Source organism: Prionailurus viverrinus, chromosome B4 (assembly GCF_022837055.1).
Source record: "Prionailurus viverrinus isolate Anna chromosome B4, UM_Priviv_1.0, whole genome shotgun sequence".
Taxonomy (NCBI): Eukaryota; Metazoa; Chordata; class Mammalia; order Carnivora; family Felidae; genus Prionailurus; species Prionailurus viverrinus.
Genome location: NC_062567.1, coordinates 34,493,294 through 34,515,780, shown reverse-complemented (window position 1 = coordinate 34,515,780; position 22,487 = coordinate 34,493,294). Strand labels below are relative to the sequence as shown.

Here is a 22,487-nt window from a genome sequence, read left to right as displayed (position 1 = left end):
AAGCCCAAATGGGCACGAGAAACTAGGCTCCTAACAGGACAGGAGCAGATAAGTAAATTGCACTTACTCCTATTTCAAACCTTTGCCTGACTCTGAGACCCTCTGAGGCTGAGAGGAGACGAGCTGGGAGCTAGAGGTGGAAGATCAGCCTCCTTCTGGCTGTGTGGCTCTGGATAGCCCCCCTGGCCTCTCTGGGTCTCAGGCTCTTAGCTATGGAGACAGCAGTCAGCCATCTGCCTCCCAGGGCTCTTGTGCTGGAGGAAAGATGGTGTAAGGGAGGGTCCTCTTAGGTTACCAGAGGGAGAATCCTGGCCACCAAGGTGGGCGGTCCAGTGGGAGAGGGGGCTACACCTTGCACCCTACTCCTCAGCTGCCTCTAGCTGAGAGAGGATTAGGGGCTGACCTCTCCTCAAGAACCCCCCCTCCCGACCTGCCCTCAGCTGTGTGGTGGACGAGATGGACTTCTCCAGCATGGAGCTGGACGAGGCCCTGCGGAAGTTCCAGGCCCACATCCGCGTGCAGGGGGAAGCCCAGAAGGTAGAGCGACTCATAGAGGCCTTCAGGTAGGACCCTCATCCCCGCTTCCCTCACACAGCCCTCAAAACACACGCCTGGGATGTGGGGCACCAGAGATGCTGGGGGGTCCATCTGGGGCTGGGAGAAGCCCTCCTGGTGGGGTGGGAAGGGTGGGGGGCTGGCTGCAGAGGAGGGAAGGAAAGAAAAGGGACAGGAGTCCTTGAGCTCTCTAGGCTTAGAGCAGCGCCGGGGCCTTCCAGGTAGACAGGGTGCATCCCACTCATCCCCATGGACCAGCAAGTCTTTGGTGAGCATCTGGGTGCGGTGACGGGCTCCATGGCTGTGTGACACCGGCCCTGTCCCCTCAGTGGGGAAGAGGGCCAGGCTACAGGGACCCGATGCCCTCAGAGAAGTGGCATCTGTCCCCCCCACGACCCCCCATTTCTGGAGCCCAGGGAAGGGGGAGAAGGGCCTCAGCCCCCCGCTTGTGTCCCCACTGCAGCCAGCGCTACTGCATGTGCAACCCCGAGGTGGTGCAGCAGTTCCACAACCCCGACACCATCTTCATCCTCGCCTTTGCCATCATCCTCCTCAACACCGACATGTACAGCCCCAACATCAAGCCCGACCGGAAGATGATGCTAGAGGACTTTATCCGAAACCTGAGAGGTAAGGAGGACGGGGAGGAGGGCTGAGGCCACTGCTCAGGCTCCGTTCTGTTCAGCGTGAATTCTGTGTCTGAGCTGACTGTAGATTGCCACCCTAGCAGCCAGGGGCACTGGACACTGCTCTGTGGTCCCAGTCACACACAGCCATCTGGAAAAGTTGCTTGCATGCCAGGCATTGGGGGAGTTTCCAGGAGTCATGGCCACTGCCCTACATCAACCAGCAAGGGCCCCTGGGCAATGCCCCTTGCCCTCCGCGGAACGTCCTCCACTGGTTGACTTCTAGGCCCCGGCCACACAGCTGGCGCCTATGTGTGCCAGCCCTTCCCACCGCACGACAGACGGAGGCTTTTAGGTCTTGGGTCCATGGACATCAGCCTTGCAGATAATTTCATGGCACCCAGCAGCCAAGTCCTTCTCTAAATGACATAGTGCACCACCTAGCAGGGATCAGAGCTAAACTGGAAGGATGTGATGTGTGTTCAACTCACTGGCTTTTTTTCTTCTTTAGCACTTAAGGAATCGAAGCTATACATGCACATCATTTAATAAAGTCAAATCATTCTACACGGCTTGCTACAAAAAAAATTAGTCCCTGCCCCTGTCGCCACTCTTCTGCCACTCTCAACGTTCTTTTTGCCATTTATCGTGTTTCTTCTATATCGCGAAGCCACGTGCTTCTTCTTCCTTTTTTTTTGTTCTTATTCTTTTTTTTAAATTGCTATGAAAGCAAGCTGTAAGGTGTACAAATCTGAAAACATGATGAAGTTTATGTTCATATGCATGTGTGATCACAGCCGGCTCTCGTTCCAGATCATTCCCCTGGCCCCAGAACATCCTTTCATGTCCCGGCCCAGTCAGTGCCCCTGTCAGAATGCCAAGGCTCCTGACCTTCCGTCCCCATTGACTAGCTGTGTAGCTCTTGAATTTCATATAGATGAGATGAAATAGTATCTATACTTTGCTTTCTTTTATACCCTGCTACTTGTTCATTTTTTAAAATGTTGAGCATTATCTATTAATTTATATCTTAATCCGTTCAGGTTGCTATAACAAAATACTACTGGCTGGGTAGCTTATAAACAGACATGTGTTTCTCACAGTTCTGGAGGCCAGGAAGCCCGAGATGAAGGTTCTGGCAGATTTGGTGTCTGGTGAGAGCCCTCTTCCTGGTTCCGGCTGGGGCTTTCTCACAGTGCACTCGCCTGGTGGAAAGGGTGGGCTCTGTGAGGTCCTTTTTACATGGCACTGACCCCATTCACGGGGACTCCACCTTTATAACTTGGTTTCTAAAGCCCCACCTCCTAATACTATCAGTTTTGGGAGCTAGGATTTCAGCATATGAAAGGGGGAAGGGAAACACAGACATTCAGACCATAGCAATTTCATAGAACATGAGCATTAGCCCTCTTTGATCCACCTTCCCCAACCCACCCCCACTAAAACTACCCTGAATCCCCATGATCTTCTTACAGCTGTAGCATTCTTTTTGTGATGTCAGTGTTTATGGTATTAAGACTAGGTAAACACAGTTCAAAGCTGAGTCTTGAAGTATAGCATGATTACAAACCCTTTCTATTTCTCATTTCCATGGAGTGAATACTTGTGTTCTTTTCCCATTTGCTCAACTCTCTACATACCTGCCACTAATTTATCTCCAAACTCCCCAACCTAAGTGTCAAGTTCCTCTCTGCACGTGGAACACGGAGAGGTATTCTTCTTGGGGTCTCTCTCCCAAGAGCCTCTAGTCTCTGCTCCTATCTGGACAGGTGGCTGGGCCAGCTGCATGCAGTCACCTAGGATTCCCTCCACCATCATCCGGGCACCTCCTTTGTCTTGTTCCTGTGTTCGGTTCCTGTATCCTAGATTTCATAGCTGGCTCATTTTTAGTTTTCTTCCATACGAAAGGTACATTGGCCGCAAATTTTTGAGAACTTGTGTGTCTGGATATTTGTTTTCTACCTTCAGTCTTGATTGGGAGTTTGGCTGGGCATAGAATTCCAGATTGGAAACACTGAACTCAAAATTTTGAGGGCATTGCTCCATTGTCTTTTAATGGACAGTGCTACTCTGCCATTCCAATTCCTCACCTTTTGCATATTATTTCTCTCTCTCTCTCTCTCTCTCTCTCTCTCTCTGAAAATGTACAGGCTCTTCTCTTTCTCCTTTGTCTTCTAAATTTTCCTGATGTTTCGCCTCATTATGGTTCTTTTTTAAATTGAAGTATAATTGATGTCCTATTAGTTTCAGGTGTACATCATAGTGATTTGATATTTTTATACATTGGGAAATGGTCCCCATGATAAGTCTGGTTACCATCTGTCACCATACAAACTTATTACGGTATTATTGACTGTATTTCCTGTGCTGTACATTATATCCCCATGACTCAATTTATTTTATAATTGGAAGCTTGTACCTCTTAATCCCCTTCATTTATTTTGCCCACCCCCAACCTGCCTCCCCTCCGGCAACCAACAGTTTGTTCTCTGTATTTATGAGTCTGTTTCTATTTTGTTTTGTCCATTTGTTTTGCATTTAGATTCCACATATAAGTGAAGTCATACTGTGTTTTTCTTTCTGAGTTGTTTCACTTAGCATAGTACCCTCTAGCTCCATCCATGTTGTTGTAAATGGCAAGATTTCATTCTCTTTTATGACTAATATTCCATTATACACACACACACACACACACACACACACACACACACACCTTCTTTATCCATCATCTCTCAATACACACATAGGTTTCTTCCATCTCTTGGCTGTTGTAAGTAATGCTACAGTGAACATGAGGGTGCAGATATCATCTTCTCTGTACTGTCTTTCTGGCACTCATGTTATTCAGATGTTAGATCTCCTGGTTTGATGTTCTAATTTTTACAGTTTTCTATTTTCCATATTCGTCTTCTGGTTGGACTTTCTTGAAGATGTCCCTTGGCTTTATCTTGCGAGTTTCCTACAAATTTTTTCATTTCTGCTCTCATATTTTTCATTTTTAATAACTCTTTTCTTCTGTAAATATTCCCCTTTTATAGCATTTTAGTCTTGTTTTGTAGATGCAACTATCTTCTCATATATCTCTGATGGTATCTGTTTGTTTTGGTTACTCCCTACTTGCCTCTATTTCTTCTGGCTTCCTTTTTCTGTTTTTCCCGTACTTCTTTCTCTCTTGTGTTATAGACTTTCCATATATACTTGATGAAACTTGATTGTTCTCAAATATTTAAGAGTGAGCTAAAAGGCTGATTAAAAACTCTGTGAGTATGGGTGGGGGGTTCTGAGTGGTGGGCTTTTTCATAGGGTGATTAAATTGAGCTGTTTCATTGGGACACCCTTACTGCAGTATCTTCAGATTTTTCTCTTGTGCTGGTTGATTCCCCAGAAGAGAAATGTCTGATCTGTTGACCAGAGGGTATGAGTCTGGCTGCCAATATTCTAAGATCTTTTGGGTAAGAAGGATTGAGAGGGTCTCTTAATACATAGACATCAACTCCATGCTCCAGTTTTCAGCACAGACTCCCACCTTGGACTGGGCTTGGGTGCCCCCACCCCAGAGTTCCTGGTTCACCTCTTCTAGAGGACTGACCTTCAGTCTGCTGCTGAAGCAGAGGAAGGGACAGGGAGATCTAAATCCTTTTTAGACTGATTATCAACCTATTTTCCTGTTTCCAGCCTGACCTCACCTCCACTAAAAGCGGGATTCCTGTTGCCACCCATTCCAGAGCCCTTTGGTGGTTCTGTGGTGTGCTGAATAGCTTGTAACTTCTCGGCCGGCTTCAATTTCCACTTTCTCAGGATTGCTCATGCATCCACTTTCCAGGTCATATGGTGCCCTTGTTTCTTCCCCCATTCTCTTTCTCTTTGTGTGTATATGCCTCTTTAAAAAATTCCCTTTGACCAGAATATTCAGAAGGAGCAAAGGTGTGCAACCTACCATTTCGGCTGGGAGCCTCCTGGTCCCTGCTCTTTCTTGCCCCCAGCCTGATGTCTTTTAGGCCCCCAGGGGTGCTGCATGGGCTAATTTGCCTGACTTGAAGAACCAAGATCAGATGTGGAAGAAATGGGATTGATACAAAGAGTTGCTCATAGAAGGTATAATGTCCTCTCACTAGGTAGGAAATCTCCTTTGAGGACACTTGCCAAAGTTGCTTTATTTTGAATGTTTCTGTCTTATAAGAGAAGCATATAGTCATTAAAAAAAGATTTAGGAAAGGTAGAATGAAGAAATTTTTTATGGCTTCTCTTTCTACTTCCCAAAGAATTTGTTTCCAAGTCAGTATTTTTGTTCCTGGAGTTTTATTACTATGAAGTAAGAGATGGGAGTAGAGTGTCCTTACCTGCATTGCTACAGGGGGCTGTCCGGCTCCTCTTCACCTAACATGTAACCACCACCACCTCCCCACGCTCCCAGTGAGGGAAGAATCTTGTCACACATTCTTAGTTAACAACTAATCAGGGGTGGGGATTAGGTGTGAGAGGGAGGAGATCCAAGAGAGAATAAGACAGAACATCAGCTGGGCACCTGGGTGGTTCAGTCAGTTAAGCATGCGACTCTTGGTTTTGGCTCAGGTCATGGTCTCACCGTTCATGAGTTCAAGCCCCATGTTGGGGTCTGTGCTCTCAGTGTAGAGCCTGCTTGAGATTCTCTCTTTCTCAAAATAGATTTTTTTTAAAAACTTAAAAAAAGAAAAGACAATATCAGCCTTCAAGTTGTTCTCATGGGGGACAGGGAGTGGGGTGGGGGTAGACAAATACACAGAGCACAAGAAGAACTACAGAAGTGAGGCCCTGAGTGGTAACATGGAGGCTGTATTTGAGGATGAGGAAAGAGACCAGGGAGGTGAGAGTGGATGTTCTGGTTATGGAACAGCAGGAGATGAGACTGCAAATGTGTATTGGGACCATATTGTAGTAGTTCTGGTGCCTGGCTAAGGAGTCTGTCCTTAATTCAGTGGGGCTGGGAAGCCAGTCACTGAAGGTTTTGCAACAGGGACAGGGCAAAATCAAGGCCACCCCTGCGGAACATCAGCCTGGTGGGGGCTTCCCCTCTCTGGCTGCAGGCCTCTGACACATCCGTCCTCTGCCTCCTTCGCCTCCCCTTCCCTTGCCATGTTGATAGGTGTGGATGACGGTGCCGACATCCCCAGGGAGCTGGTGGTGGGCATCTATGAAAGGATACAACAGAAGGAGCTCAAGTCCAATGAGGACCACGTCACGTATGTCACCAAGGTGGAGAAGTCCATTGTGGGCATGAAGACGGTAAGTGCCCACCACAGAACAGCACTCACCCCGTGGGAGCCACTTCCTCTCCCATGGCTGCCAGGCGCCCCCCATCTCACACCTGCCTTTGTCTCAAGACCAGCTGACATCTCCTCCCAATCTCCTCCTTCCCTATCAGGAACACTTTTCCATTATTTGCTCACTTCATAGTAATTGAGTCCTTACTCTGTGCCATACACTGCACCCTCCGTTTTCCCTTACCTCACTTCCTCTGTGCTACCAGCTATGGCAGCAGAGAGGCTGAGGTGAAATGTTGGGAAAGGCTGCCCAGTGGTCTAGGGTTGAAGCATCTGGATGGCCAGATGGGGAGACTTAGGATGGGATGGATACTGGGCTTTCCTGGATGGTCCTACTGAATGGAAGACAGGAAAGAAGCTGAAGTAGGCTCTAGACTGTGGTAAGCCACTGGTGTGCCCCTTAGTTGTGACCTGTGTCGCAGGCAATATGGTCCATGTTGGCAATGATTCTCTGTAGTTTACTACTCATATGTCAGCAGAGACTCTTCATGCCATAAACTGAAAGCATGTAGAGTGGGTTCTGGTATTTGTCTCCAGTTTCTCCTCCCTAAATTGCTGACCTAAGAAGCAGTCTGAGGATGTCTTCTGAGCTCTACACTGAACTCCTCTCTGCAGGGATGGCCCTTTTCTGCCCAGAGCCTTTCTTGCCAAGGCCTGCAGTAGATTGTTTTACACGCGGCAGATTTGAGGTATCCCTGCAGTCCCCTCCCTCTTGCACACTTGCATTTGGGTGTGCAGTAGAGAAAGGGACAAAGGGGCCACCTTGCAGGCTGCAGCCTGGGTCATGGGGGTTGACAGCAACCAGATTTGACCAATCTGGAAGCTCTTTTCAATTTCCATTCCCCGTGCCTTCATCTCACTTACTCCAGCGTGTAACCCTTCTCCCCAAGCCTTGCTCCCCAAGAAGCATGACAAGGGAAGAGCCCCAGTGAGGAGAGAGGACGTTTAGGGTCAAGTTCAGGCCTTGCAGTAGAAACCTTGGCTTCCATCTGCTTTCCCGGAAAGTGGGTGCTATGGGGTGGGGAGGACTGTGAGCTCCAGGGCTCCTCCCCTAAGTTCCTGCCTCCACCAAAGGTGCTGTCGGTGCCCCACCGCCGCCTGGTCTGCTGCAGCCGGCTCTTTGAGGTGACAGATGTCAACAAGCTGCAGAAGCAGGCTGCGCATCAGAGGGAGGTGTTCCTCTTCAATGACCTGCTGGTGGTGAGTTCACAGGCCAGGCCGGGGCCACCTGCTGCCCAGCTCAGCCTTAGCCCTGACCCCAGAGAGGGGCGGGGAGGGCCTCAGAGACTTCACTCAGAATGCCACAGTTAAGGGCTGATTCCTCTTGCACGACACTGTCCCATCATGGGGGGTGAGGTTGCTTAGCCACATAGGGCTACTTTGTAAGTTATGAAGCTGAGGCTCAGAGAGGTCAAGTGATTTGTTTATGGTTCCACAGTCATGGTGGGAATGAACCAGATCACAGATCACGAGCCTCTCCCACAGTACAAGAAACCTGGGGCGGGACAGGACAGGGATGTGCTTCTCGTCCCACAGCCAGTGGGGGATGGTGGGCCTGAGCGGGGCCTGCGCTGCCTGGGGCCCAGGGGATGCATGCATGTGTGTGTATGTGCACGTGTGTGCGTGCATGTCTGTGGCGTACTCATTCTTTGTTCTCTGGAATAGGTATCCATTCCACAATATTTAATGAGGGTCAACTATGTACCAGGCATTTTTGTAAGTGCTGGGAAACAGCAGTGAACACGATCAGGTCTCTGTCTTTCCCTCGTCTCCCACATCCTCTCTATCCATGAGTCATGGTGGCACTATCTCTAAAATTATCCCACATCTAACCATCCACCCCTGAGCTCCACCTTGCACAGAGCAACAGAGTGATCCTTCCAGAGTACAAATCGGGCCTCATATCTGCCATGTTTCCCATGCCAGGCAAAAGAAGCCCACACCCCCCACTTGGAGGCCTCCTGGATCTCTGACCTCCCCTCCCCACCCTCCACTCCACTGCTTGCCTGCGCTGGCACCTTGGTCTCAAGAGCTGAGTCCCAAGGGCCAGGCTCCTTCCATCTCAGACCTTTGTTCTTGCCACCACCTTGCCAGACTTTGCCCAGCCACCTCCCTGTCTTCATTCAGGTCTCAATTCAAACATCACCTCCTCCCAGAGGCCCTCCCTGTGCACCTCGAAAGGTAGCCTGCCCAGTCACCTTCTATTCCTTCCCTATTTCATTCTCTTCAAAACACTTGTCAGTTTCTGGAATTACCTTATTTATTCCTTCACTTTGGTTTTCTTCTGTTTATTATGCTTTATGGATCAATCCATTGGTTTACCCCCTGACCGGTCTTGCTCTGCAGCTCTGTTAGGCACTCTGGGGCACGGCTCTCTCTGGCTTCTGCGCTCCTGTGCCTCCAGGGCCCAGCTGGGAGAAGGTGCTGAAGAAGTGTTTAAGTACTGAGCAACTGGCTAAGTTTCCATTTTAGTTGGGGAGGGAGATAGGAAATAATGAAGGAAACAAATAAACCAGATAGTATCAAATTGGGAAAAAGGTGGTGTGAAGACGATGAAACCCAATGACGGGATAGGGAGGAAGGAGGGGCTGGGGTTAGGGCCAATGTGGTTTGGTTTGTTTTCGTTTGTTCCATGGGCTGCTCAAGGAGATCTCTAAGCAGGCGGCATCTGAGTTCAGATCTAAGTAATGAGAGCAATCCAGCCATGCAGAGAGCCGCAGGGAGAGGTGCGGAATGGGGATAGCATGTGCAAAGGGCCTGCAGCAGGACCAAGCTGGCCCTATTCAGGCCACGGAAAGGATGACAGCAGGGCTTGAACATGAAGCCAGAGTGAGGCAGGGACCAGATGGGGAGAGGCAGGCAATGTGCACTTCTAAGTGCAGTGGGAACAGCCACTGAGGGGTTTTATGCAATACAAGAAACCCCATATTGTGATACGGTATGTGTATTTATATACCTGTTATGTGTGTGTGTGTGTGTGTGTGTGTGTGTGTGTACGTATGCGTGGATGTCAACGTGTGAATGTACCCTAAGTATATAAGCGTGCACGTGTGTTCATGTTTCTTTTTGTGTGTGTGCTCACCTGTGTCCCTGTGTGCTTGTGGGCCTGCGTATGCACACATGTGTGTACACGCTCAGTGCATGTCTCTCTCCCTCTCTTGAACAGATTCTCAAACTTTGCCCGAAGAAGAAGAGCTCCTCCACATACACGTTCTGCAAGTCAGTGGGCCTGCTGGGCATGGGGTTCCACCTCTTTGAGAATGAATGTGAGTCTCCCTCGTCCCCGGAGATGTGGCCAAGGGTATTGGGGAGAAGTTGGAGGCTACAGGGAGGGGGAAGGGGGCAAGCACCCCAAAAGCCCCGTCCAACTCTCCACACTGGGCCGGCTCCCGCCTCGCTCACTGCTGCTCACGGCCATGGGGGCCTGGGGTCTGCTTTCCAGATTACTCTCATGGCATCACCCTGGTGACCCCGCTTTCGGGCTCTGAGAAGAAGCAGGTGCTGCATTTCTGTGCCCTGGGCTCGGACGAGATGCAGAAGTTTGTGGAGGACCTGAAGGAATCCATCGCTGAGGTGACAGAGCTGGAGCAGATCCGGATAGAGTGTAAGGACGCGGTGGCCGGGTGGGCGGGCGGGCTCAGGGTCAGCGGGGAACACAGGCTGCTTGCGGCACAAGTCTGACTCCTCACCCCACTGTGGACGACACTCCTGCCATCCCGAGGCCACCCTGGCCCCACTGCACCATCACAGTTAAAGCGAGGTGCACATGCTCCGGTGGGGCTGTGGGGGTGTCCCCTGGAACAGGGGACTCTGTGGTGTTTGAGCAACACATCCAAGCCAGCCGACCAAGGCAAGGAGGCAAACCCAAAAGGCCTGGGGACCCAGGCGCTTCTCTTCCCACCGAACTGCCTTGTACAGCCCCTCTCCCTGGATCCAGTCACATTCACGCATTACATCTGGTTGTGTCATTTTCCTCAATCTCTTTTAATCTAGAATCATAGTCCCCCCGACTTTGTTTTTTCATGCGATGGTCTTTTTGAAGAGTCCAGCCTGGTTTTCTGACTATCCCTCACCTAGGAGTTGCCTTTTTTTTCCCCTAAGGAATGCCTTGATTCTTGATTGTTCCAATTCAGGCATTGTAGAAACTATGTGGGGTCTTTGTAGGTCCGGGTGGTTTGCCAGTTACTTTGTGGTTTAGGAAAAGAGCGGCAGTGGCCTGCAAGCTGTGCCCACTTGCAAGCTTTTGCTGCTTAAGCATAGATCTTCTTTATCGGGAAGTTTAGTAAGAATGGATTCAGAAACTAAACCGGAAAGTACAGACAGACTTCAGGTCTGCCTTATACGGTCACTCTGTTGGGAAGTGGTTCTAAATTAATATAAACCCATTAAGCAATAGGAAAGGCAGTGGGAGTTTTGGGAGCAAGGGACCAACATGACAGGGCAGTGCTTTTTAATCAGCGTTTTTGGAACACCTACTACATGCCAGGCAGTTTGCCTACAGCATTCACAGTGAGGTCGCAAGGTAGGTGCTTGTCCGCAGTTCACAGACGAGACCCAGGGCCACTGAGGGATGTGTTTAAGGGCGTGCGTATTAGAAGTGGAGAAGGTGGCGCTTGCGTTTGAGTCTGATTCTGAGGCTCATGTACTTTCTCCTCTGAGAACGACAGAAGATGTTTTGTGTATAATATCGTCAGGAAACCGTTAAATCCGGCTGAAACAAAACCCCACCAGACCAGACCGTACAACTCGGTAACTGCTTGGGTGGTAGGGGTGTACATTCCCTTGTCTGCGCTCTGGGGGCAACTGCGAGCTCAGCAGGATAACAGACAGACTCTTCAACGGCTGGACTGGATGCTCAGAGACGCCACCTTGGCTGTTGATCTTGAACATGCTCAAGGACACACCCTCAAATGTCACTTCTGTCACTGTCAAAATGTTACAGATGGCTCTGCACAGCCCTGGGGAGGCACAGCATACCAATGGGCCCCATGCTTGCTGGAAGAGATCCCTTTTCCCCCGTCAGCCCGGGAGCGGCATCCCTGTCCCTTCCAAAGTACAAAGGAGTAGACATTGCCAGAAGCAGTATATCAAGAGTGAATATCATCTCCTGCTGTCTAGAGGGCAGGGGAGCAGAGAGAGAGCCTCACGTCTGGCTGGAAGTAACAGCTGAGAAAAGATGAAGTACTGGTGAGGGAGGCAGGGAGGGAAGGAAGTAGAAAAGAAAGTGAAAACAGTAACAGCTACCATGCGTTACATGCCTGGCACTGGGCTGAATGCCAGACCTATCATATTGTTTAATCCCTGCCACAATTTTCCGTGAGGCAGGTAGGATTGTCCTCATTTTACGAATAAGGAGAGTCTAACAGAGCTTAAGGAAGCTGTCCAAGTTCACACAGTCGGTGACAAAGCAAGATTCGCACCAAGGTCCTCAGACTCTGTGCTTATAATTACGATGCTAATTTCTCCAAAGCCAAGACAGCCCTTTTCCAGGGAGGGACGACCCCCCATTCAGGAGAAGTATCAAGTATTGACTGGTGGTGTACTTCAAGCAGTCAGGACAAACTGTTCTGGTTTGGAGTGTGCAGTCCAGTGTCCCTGGCTTCCTGACAACTAGAGAGACAGAAAATGGGACCCAGGAGAGCGGCCTTAATCAAAGGAACTTGAGTTATGTCTCCTGGAAAAGAGACACTGAAGGAGTGATTTAATAATCGTCAAACCTCTGAGGATGGTAACTGGCGCTTCTCTAACACCGCCGAGAGAACGAGAAGGAACAGGTTGACAGTCTAGGGAGAGGAGTCAAGGTTGTGGACAAGACAGATGCCCTGGCCACACAGACTGCACCGCACCGACACCCTCGGTGGGGAATCTCCTCCCTGGGAGAGCTCTGGAAACCCTGAGGAAGGTCTGTCCCTCTGGGCACAAGGTGGGCAGGCTGGCTGTCACCAGCCATCACCGAGATCCGCTGGTCCAAGTAATTTGTTTCTGCTATAATAAAAGCTAATATTTATTGAGCACCTGCCTCCAGCTAGGCCTCGTTCTCAAGGGCTTTGATGTATTTGCTCACGTAATCCTCTTAACAGCACTTTGAAGTGGGCACCGATGTCCCTTCCGGTAAGGCATGGAGAGGTTAAGTAAATTGTCCAAAGCCACACAGCTAGGAAGCCCCAGAACCAGGATTCAGACCCAAGCAGCCCACCGCCCTCTCTTTTGCCTCTGACATTCAAGCAGCTAAGAGCTTCCTCCCACACAGAGATGGAGAAACCGAGGCTCTAGCTGTGAAGTGGGGTGCCAGACTCAGGCCACACTTTGTAGCGTGTCAGGGAGCCCCCCTCTCCTTGTTCTCTCCTCATTCCTCTTCCACCTCACTGTGCTTGAGGCTGGGTTCCTCTCTGTTCACGGGCCTCTCTGTCCTGCAGGGGAGCTGGAGAAGCAGCAGGGAGCAAAGACGCTGTCCTTCAAGTCCAGCGGGGCACAGGTGGACCCACAGTCCAAGCACGGATCGCCTACAGGTGAGCCCTGGTTCTGCTCCGTTGTCCCAGGCCCCAGGCCTAAGATGGCCCTGGGCCTGCACGGGGGCCACTCTCTGCCCCCGGCCTGGGGTTCCTGGGGAATTGGGGTGAGGAAAGTACTCATTCCCATGGCCATTTCTTTCTGCTAGGAGCTCCAGGCTTAATCTCATGGGCCTTAGTGGTGCGAGTGAGAAGGAAGGCGTGAGAGGAATGTGTCGATTTACATGCTGTCCTGAGGCCCTGGGTCCCTGTGAAAAACAACCATTCTCCCTGGAGGAGTCAGGCCAAGACAGCCCTAACCCCAGTCAGGGAGCCTCCTACCCACCCCCTCCCACCCCACACCCAGGCTGTCTGGGGACTCCGGTTCACTGGAGGGGGTGACAGGTGTAGTAAAGAGAAGCAGCATGAGCCCGGTAAGGAGAGTGGCCAGGAGGGTCTGGAAATCTTGATCTGCCCGTCCAGTCCTTTCTCTAAGGAGCCACAAGTGCGTTCCTATCCCAGGCCAGAGTCAGCCTGCCCCCAAACCCAGATAAACCTCCAAACCTAACTTCCCAAATGGTTTCTTCAAATTGACTTATGCACTCCAGACGCATCAAGCCAGCCTCAGATGGTTTTTTTTGACCACTTTTGGCCACGTTTTCTAGACCTGCTTTATTTCTTCCATGGACATCTTCCTACTTTCTACCTCTTGCCCCTCACCTTTACCCCCACCCACAGGGGGCATGGGAAGAGTTACCTCCACCCCCACTCTGCAGTCCCAAATAAAAATTAGAGGGCGAGATGGCGTGAGAATTAACTCCCATCCCAACAAACCCCCAGCAAACCATCAAAACTGTTCATTAATTAATTAATTCAGCCATTTATTCTTTCATTTTACCAACATTTATTGGGTTCCTGCTGTGTGTCCCCTGCTAAGCACTAGAAGACCAGGGTTCCAGCAAGACATTAGCTTGAGCTGAGACACTCCGGTGGGTTTCAGGCTGGTCCCCAACCCTCAGTTACAGCCATGACACCGTGATGCCGGGACAGACAGCATCACAGCACCGGTCACTCAGCTAGGAGATGAGATTCATTTTCCAGACAAGACCTGGGGCTGTTTCAGCTGCATGGAGATTCTCACTCTGATATCATCTTCTGTGTATGGGTTTGACCTGCCATCATGCAGTCATAATTCTCCACCCTGCCTGATTTTTCAGCCGGCCCCTTCATGCCTGTAAGGTCACAGTATACGAGTCGCTGCTTGTTTGCACAGCTGTTGAAACTCCAGAGCCAAACCTCAGTTGTGATTAAGCACTTGACACCCCACCCCACTCTGCATCCCAGCATGCCTCTTCTGGAAGCTGCACCCCCCAATCAGACCAGGATGCATGTCTCCATGGCCTGGTCCATCAGTTACCTCCCCAGTGGGGTTCTCCTAGGTTCCAAATAACGGCAGAGCTCCCTCTGTGCTACAGAAAGCAGGGCAATGAGCACAGCAAGGGAACTTGCTCATGCGTGAGCACACACACACACACACACATGCACACTGTGTTGAGAAGTCACAGGGGCTCCAGCAGAGGGGCTCTGGGTGGCCTGCTGGGGGCAGGGGTAGGAGCCAGGAGCGACTGAGCCAGAAAAAGCTACCACGATGTCCCTAGAGATCTGCAGGGTCCCCAGTGCTGTGCTGGCCCAGTCAAAATGCCCCAGCAGCAGTTACACAGCCATCATCAGCTAAGCTTAAGCTAAGCATGCCAGGCCCTGTGGTGAGTGCTCTACAGGTCCCTGCTCATTGAATCCCCACCACTCAGCCAAGTAGCAGGGGTAGAAACACAAAAGGAACACGGACCCTCCCTCAAGGTGCCTGTGGCTGAAAGAGGCAGGTTAGTGCAGTGCCCACAAACACACAGCAGAGCCTCCTGGTGTCTCTGAGAGCCAAGAACCAATGCCACCGCAAAACCAACTTCCACAGTCCATACCGGGGAACCTTTGACAGTGGCTCAGGCTGTCAAGACTGAGCAATGCTTGCTGAAACTCAGTAATGCTCGCTTAAAAAACCTCAGAGATCTTCTAGGCTGGACTCCCAAGGTCGCACAGCTACTAAGTGGCAGAACTGGGCTCCGACTTCTAGCCCCCGCCCTGGGGCTGCACCTCCGTCAGGAGTGGCATGGTACCCAGAGTCTTCTGGCCACAACGTGTAACTGCAAGGATGCTTGGTATTGGGGGTGGAGGGGTGGGGTGGGGGCTGGGAGGGAGAGGCAGGGATTTGTGTCGGGCTGGTTGGAGAGTGAGCCCTGTGCTCTTTGCATTCAAAGCCAAAAGGGAAGCTGCCCTGGGGGAGAAGCCGGTGGAGAGCACGGTGGAGGTAAGTGGAGGCCTGGTTGCCCAGGTGAGTGGTTCCGTGCACCCCCGCTTGTCCTTCTTCTCACTGTCTCTGTTGTTTCTCTTCTCAGGTATTAATCAATGCCTCCCCAGCCCGACTCACCATTTTACCAATTTCAAGAGATACAATTAAAAGTTACTGCTAGCATGGGTAATGCCACTGTTCCAGCACCTAATAATGCCACAGCACTTTCTGCCCATTCCCCAGCTGAGTGCCCTCCGAGGCCGAGCTCCCAGACCAACAACTGCAGAGATGCCCATGCTGCCTCCGTAGCGACCCCACCCATCCCCCAACCCACTCCCCCAGCAGATCACTCACTGATCCCCCTAGTACCCGCTCTATCAGGGAAGCCACTGTTCCCATTTCCTCAGTTGCCCTATCCTCCATAGGAGGGAGCCTGGGCCCCTCCAGAGACTCACCCCTCAAGTCCAGCCCCAGTGACCACTTCCACCCCGGATCCTGCCCTCAGCTGCCTCTTGGGGCAGGTGGAGAACTGGAGGGGGCAGCTGAGAGGGTGGAGCTCCTCCCAGGACCGGCTGGTCCATTCGGAAAGCTGGCCATGGCGTAGGGGTGTGTGCAGGAGCTGATGAGGCAGAACAGGGTTGAGTCATCCTAGGGATTTCACTGGGGGTGGGGAGTACGTAAATTTGAAGACTGTCCATGTGGGAGGGGGGTTGCCCATCCCCAAGCCACGTAGCCACAGAAGCTGGTCCTTGCCAGGCCCCCAAGTGTTACCTGGGGGGCATTCAGTGGCCCCTACAAGCTTTGCTGGGGCCCAGTCCTCCCCCACTGCTCCCCAGTGAGCCTTCCCCTCCCACTCCTCTGCCAGGCTTCCAGGGACTACTAGCTTCTCACACAGACACCTCCTTTCCCAGCACCACCCCAAGCTGGAGGAGCCCCCACTTAGAGGTCTGAGGGAGGAGCCTGCCCACCAGGATGCCCCAGGGGAACCCCGTGTCTTCCCTCTTTCCCCATGGCCCCCACCCCCCACACACCTGTGTCTGGAGGAGGCACCTTTACACCGAGGAGCTTCCTGCCCCAGCAGCTGACAAGCCCCCAGGGTGGGTATTCCATCCCCTGCCCCCTCTTCTCCCCATCTTCCTGCAGCTGCCCATTCTCTAGCCTTGCAGATAAACACACAAAGTTACCAGCCTTCCGGTTTGTTCTACCAGCTCTGCCCGTGCCTTAGCCTGACCTGCCCAGGGAGGACAAGCGACCTGATGGCCTGTTCTCCCCTCCCACCCTGCCAGAGGGCCATGTGGCTATCTGCAAGGCTGCCACCCCCAGCCAGCCCCAGGGCCCTGCCAGCCTCTGCTCCCCTGCACGGAGGGCAGCCTCGCTGCTCCCGGCCTCTCAGCTGGACCCCAAGCTCTCTTGTCCTCTGCCCTCTCTCGTCATTGCCTGGCCGAGCCCCTCTGGCAGGCGCTTCTCCATCTTCTCTGAGCTGTTCTGACCTGCTACTCATGTTCCATCTCCTCTCTTTCTTTCTCTCTCTTTCTCTCTCTTTTCTCTCCCCTTCATCAGCAGGAAGGTGAGAAGGGGGTCAAAATGAATGTTTTGCTGTCACTTCCTGCTGCTCACTTACCATTAGAGATATGGGATCCAGGCTGGGGTGGAGATGAGGGAGGTGCAGACAGTGAAGGGGATCAGGAAGCGAGAAGTGAAGAAGAGGCGAGGAGGAGCCAAAAGCTGCGGTGCTGTGTGGGCGGGAGGGTCACGGCCCCTGGGAAGAGAAGGCAGGCTCAGGGGGTCTGGATTAGGGCGGTTAGACTTCTGCTGTACAGTCTGGGGGAGCAGGAGGGCAGAAAGCCTGCACCCACCGTTCAGGCCACTTTTCTCGTGGGGAATAACTCAGAATCCATGCAGGCAGGACAAGGAGCCAGTGCCCTCCGGCAGCGGGGGCAGAGGCCTTCTGCCAGAATGAGGTCCACAGAGGGCTCCCCAGGAGGAAGGTGGGCCCCAGCAATGCCCTGTGCCTGCCCTGTGTCCTGGCAGGGCACTGAGGGACTCAGGGGCTCCTTCATTTCATAGGGGGAATCTCAGGCCTAGAAAACGCTGCCAAAGTTGGAGGTTGAGAGGGAAGAGCAAAGCCTGCAATGTGGATATTGAAGGGGCAGACGGAGCCGGCGCTTGGGGAACTGTGGAGCAGCCCAAGGGGAGGGCACAGGCCCAGAGACTGCACCTTCTGCTGACAATAGGATCTGCTGGTTTAGGTCTCTGAGATAGTTTTGAGCTGAGCCATCTTGGTCTAGGCCTGGCGATCAAGGCCCCTCCCCTACAGCATCGATTTCCCCCTCTGTGCTCTTCTGGGCAGCCCATCCTGGGTGACGATGCCCAAGGGCAGTAGGATGCGTCCTCAGGGTGAAGGTCTCAGCCACTCCAGAAGGCCAGGTGTTAGAAGGGGACTGAGGCATGTTGCACCTACAGGCTGGGGAGCTGGAGGGTGAGGAATTAACCCCTCCCCTCCCAGAAGGTGCTAGCTCCCTTCCTCCCATTTCCTCAACCTCCCCCTGCCAGCAAGAGGAGGCCAGGCTGGTTCACAGTGACTTCCAGGGACTGAGAGAGGGGGTGAAGATTAGAGTCCTTTCTGGGTACCCTCTCCTGCAGCGGGACACGTTTAACCGGGACGCAGGCTGGGCCAGAAAGGCAGCTAGGGACCACACTCTGGCCTTGGCTGTCTGGGCTGCTTTCACATGCATGGTTTTAGCCTTGGGGATCCAGGAGGATCTGGTAGGTCCAGATCACGTATTCAGGGGGCCCTGGCATTTTGGGTTTGGGCACCTTTGTAATTCGACAGAACAATGAAGCTTCTCCTTTAACAAAGCGGGCGGGAGGAGGGGGCTTGAAAGGCTCAAAGATGACTGACTGTCCCTCAACACAGCTCTGGGAGGCAAGGAGGGGGCAAAGACCATTTCCCCTGTTTTCCAAGCTCAAAGGTGGTAGAGAGGGAGGCAGAGAGAGGTTTGCCTGTGAAATGTGACTGCAGAGCACTGCAGAACCCTAGGGGCGGCTGGCTCAGGTGCCCATCTCACAGGTGAGGAGACGGGCTCTCCCTTCCCCACCCAGGGTCGGCACTTGGGTTCAGCAGTCAGGTTTCCTCCAGGTGGGTGGAGAGATGGCGGGTCCAGGTGAGGGCTGGGAGCCTCCGAGGGGCATAGGAGACAGGAATGGTGGGGAGGGAGGCTCAGGGTAGCCAGTCCTAGCAGCTGGGAATTAGTCTTGTAACATTTCATGCTTCTCTGGCTGTTTCTAAACTAGGTGTCAATTCACAACAGGCTTCAAACGTCTCAGCACAACCCCGGGCTGGGGGCCGAGAGGGGAGCGCCGGTGCCACTGCCAGACCCGCAGCCTAGCCCCTTGAGGGAGCAGCCCCCGCCGCTGCCGCCGCTGCCACCCACACCCCCCGGGACCCTGGTGCAATGCCAGCAAATTGTCAAGGTCATTGTCCTGGACAAGCCCTGCTTGGCCCGCATGGAGCCCCTGCTGAGCCAGGCTCTCTCCTGCTACACCTCGTCCTCCTCTGACTCCTGTGGCTCCACACCCCTGGGTGGTCCAGGCTCCCCGGTCAAGGTCATCCACCAGCCTCCGCTGCCCCCGCCCCCACCCCCCTACAACCACCCCCACCAGTACTGCCCGCCCGGCTCTCTGCTGCACCGGCGCCGCTACTCCAGCGGCTCCAGGAGCCTGGTGTAGACTCTGCACCCTCCCCCCCCCACCCTGCTGCTGTCCCAGGAGGGCTGGCCGCTGGGGGGCCCTCGGCTGCACCCAGCAGCCCCCACCGCCCCTTTGCTCGCTGCTCCCCATGCCCTGGCACGATGCACTACTGGTCACTGATCACCATCATTTTGGAAAGAGAATCCCAATCCCTGGCACCTGGGTTTGCCTCGCCCAACCCTGCTCCCCTCACTCCATTGAGCACCCCTTCCCCCCAATCTGGAGACACCACCTCACTCTCCTGGGGCCCCACACAGCCAGGCACGTCCAGACCTCCTCTTCCTCCTGCCACCACTCTGGCCACTTGGGCCGCGGACTGAAGAAAGCAAGAGCTGAGGGCCTAACTGGCTTCTGAGTCTTGAGTGTGTTAGGCCCCAGGCCTCAGGCCAGGTAAGGAGGCTTCCTCGGCTGCACCCCGAAGCCCAGCAGTCTCAGGAGTTTGGTCACACCCTCTGCCTCCTCCCAGGGCCTTTTCCTGCTTTCTCAGGAGCTGGGCCCTGCCTACCCAGGGCTGCTCAGACTTCAGGAAATTTTGAGAAAGGTTAAGAGGGAAAGATCAAGTCGGCAGAGCCATGGAATCGTGAGGTCCTACATCCATAAAATCCAACTTTTAAAAGGGTTTCTTTGTTTTCTAGCCTCAGATATGACCTGGCCAATGTAAAGTGCCCAGGGCGTGGACTTAAACACACACGGGTTCTTCCAGTGTGGAAGTACAAACAGGGAGAAGGAGCAGTGATTTGCCCAGGGACAAATGCAGCCAGCAGAGGTAGAATTTGGACCCACGTCCAGACTCCCTCTTGAATGATTTCTGTGGCCTCCAGGAGAGGTTTGCACACATCCATGGGTGAGAGGAGCAGGTGGTCCAGAGGTGCTTGCACGCCCCCTGCTGCCATCCCAAACCAGCCCTTCAGCCTTTAAATCCCTGACCCCCCTCCCCCACCCCAGAAGGTGCCAGACCTGCCTCCAGTAGGAGTGGCTAAAAGACCCCTTCACCTTCACAATTGCAAAGGAGAGCCAAGCTGGGCTCGCTGACCTCCCAGGTCAGCTTTTATGAGACCCCACGGAACCCAGGCAGCCCAGCCCCAAAGACCTGGGGCAGCAGCATAGCCTGCCCCAATCCCAGGCCTTTCAAGGAAGTTCTGTCCCAAACCAGCTGGACTCTCCAGTCCTGTGCCAAGAGCTCGTTGCTGTCCTTCATTAAGATCCTGTCCCACTTGGAGCCCATTATCAAAGCATGCCAAGAGATGGCAGTGAATATCGGGCAGGTCTAAAGTGAATCTGCTTCTTCCTGATGCCTACCCTGTGCCCTAAAGGAAGTGCCCTGAGCCAGCTAGGAGGCACAGAGTCCTCCCCCACTCTAGGAGGTTCCAGATGACCTAGTTTCGTGTGCGTGTGCGTGTGTGTTTGTGTGTGTGTGGTCACCCAGACGTCAGTATGATGTCACCCAGTGAGTTTATTTCTGGCTGTGTCTTTGTCAGCCTGGTTTCCATAACTTGTGACCAATTTGCCGCCTCCTCCCTCGGTGGCTGCCCAGCTAATGTCCCCCGTCCTTGTTGCCCTGGCCCCTGTCCTGGGTCTTCCCTATAACAGGTGGCTCCAATCCACAGCCTTTTGGAACAGACTGGCTGACAGACGGAGCACAAGGATTCAGTCCCCTCTGGTGCCCTTGGCCAAGGCAGGGATCACCCTTAAAAAGTGCAGGCCTAGGCCGCAGGAGTTGGGGACTCAGGAGGGAATGGATGAAGCTCAAATGAGAAGCCCTTCAAATGGAAGGGAGTGTAGGCAGCAGGGAGGAAGAGGGGCTGTGAGGTGGCTAAGTGTGCTCATAGGGTGGGGACCATGAGTGCCAGAGCTGCTGAGAAGGGACACGGTCTCAGCCATCGGATCCCCTTGTCACCTACTCACATAGCCCACTTCCCTGTTGATGGGCGTGCCAACTCTGGCCCCTCCCCCCACCTCTGCCACAGCCCTAACCTGGAAGGGCTCAGCCTCAGGGCTGACATGTGCCTGGAGCCTCTCTCTGAGGACCCAGATGCTCAGGCATCTCAGGGCCCCTTCCCCAGGTGGGGGCTTCCCCACCCCCCGTCACTGCGGTGGCAGCACTGAGAGGCCTGGCCTAGGAGGCAGACCAGCCTGGGGTCAGCAGCACGTGGCACCAAGCCCGAGCTATGAGGACCTTTTAATTCCTGATGGCCTGAAGCGGGGTGCAATGGGGCCCCCTCACTGTTGGGGAAGCAAGAGTTCCCATTGCCTATAACCGCCCTCCCCTGATCAGCCAACAGGCTAAAGTTGAGACCCACTGCTGTCCCTGTCCCCAGAGCCTCATCCCCAAAGACCTGGAATAAGCCTCCTGCTCCTCCCATGGCAGCAGCTGTGGCAGAGCCTCCAGCTCTCCCAGTGAGCCCAGCTGCAGATGCACTCGGCTCCCCCTGGCTCCCAAGGTGGTGGGGGCAATGGAGGGCTGACTGGGCCCCCAGACACAGCGTCCTGGGTACATGTCCGATTACCCCAGGGTGGCCCCACTTTATCAACTCTCTAGGCCTTATTTTAGAGGATCTGGGCCCCTTGCTCAATTTTATCCATCTGGCCCCAACTCCAGAATCAAGAATGGGAAATACAACTCCCTTTCCCACATGGTTTCAGGCAAGTCCCACCCCACACCTGGAGTAAGACCCGCCCTGGCAGCTTGAGCTGGAAGCCTGCCTGCCTCCAAGGGCACACGTATTGATCAGCCCTGAGCCCTTGACCCCTGAGATCCTTGACAACCCCCACCCCTGCACCTGTGCCCCCACAGCCTGCCAGAATGTGTCTTTGTGTCCAATAGGCTTCCTTGGTAACCATCCATCCATCTGTCCCTGTGTTCTGCTGTATATAACTTCTTGCTGCACCCACCTCCCTGCATATGCCCCTTCACCCCGCTGGAGAGAAACCTCTCTAGGGAAAGGCAGGGTGGCTGCACCCAGCGACTAATCCAAATGGCAAATATTTTGTAACAAAATAGCCCAGAGGTATTTTATCTGTTCAATTCATAGAGTTTTAGAGATTATATTGAAATATGTCACTTGAGCAAATTTTGTGTTGGTTGCATTTGTTTTGTTCTCTCAGAGGGAAGTCCCACTTTAAATCAGAGTGTCTGTCCAGAGGCCAAAGCCAGAGGCTGTTCTGAGGCCCTCCGACCTGAGGTCTTTGAGCACTGGGCTGCCAGTCTACTCTCTTCTGGCCACAGTGATGTCACCCCTCACCCCAGGAGGAGGTACCTCTGTGCCACCATGGGACATGGTTAGGAAGCCCCAACTTAACTAAAGGAGACTTGGGTGTGGGGGGTCATATGATGGGTCAGAGCTGGGGACTCAGGGCCATGGAGCTGACCCCACCAACTTACCTGTCAGCCAGGTAAGAGAGCACCTAACCATGGAGACCGGAG

The 22,487-nt window shown here is 53.2% G+C and overlaps 1 protein-coding gene across 2 annotated transcripts in view; it reads left to right on the top strand.

The window, feature by feature from the left end:
• Positions 1–19,042, top strand: part of IQSEC3 (IQ motif and Sec7 domain ArfGEF 3) — a 104,852-nt gene extending 85,810 nt beyond the window's left edge. Inside the window, exons 6-14 of one of the 2 annotated variants that reach the window (XM_047867497.1) lie at positions 441–563; positions 1,019–1,185; positions 6,304–6,443; positions 7,556–7,681; positions 9,648–9,747; positions 9,924–10,085; positions 12,898–12,990; positions 15,282–15,331; positions 18,608–19,042. In XM_047867497.1, the coding sequence (XP_047723453.1) occupies positions 441–563; positions 1,019–1,185; positions 6,304–6,443; positions 7,556–7,681; positions 9,648–9,747; positions 9,924–10,085; positions 12,898–12,990; positions 15,282–15,331; positions 18,608–19,042 (1,396 nt within the window). Of the gene's footprint in view, positions 1–440; positions 564–1,018; positions 1,186–6,303; positions 6,444–7,555; positions 7,682–9,647; positions 9,748–9,923; positions 10,086–12,897; positions 12,991–15,281; positions 15,332–15,419; positions 15,495–18,607 lie in introns of those variants that run through there. The other variant, XM_047867498.1, reaches the window with a different exon arrangement.
• Positions 19,043–22,487: the final 3,445 nt, after the last annotated feature.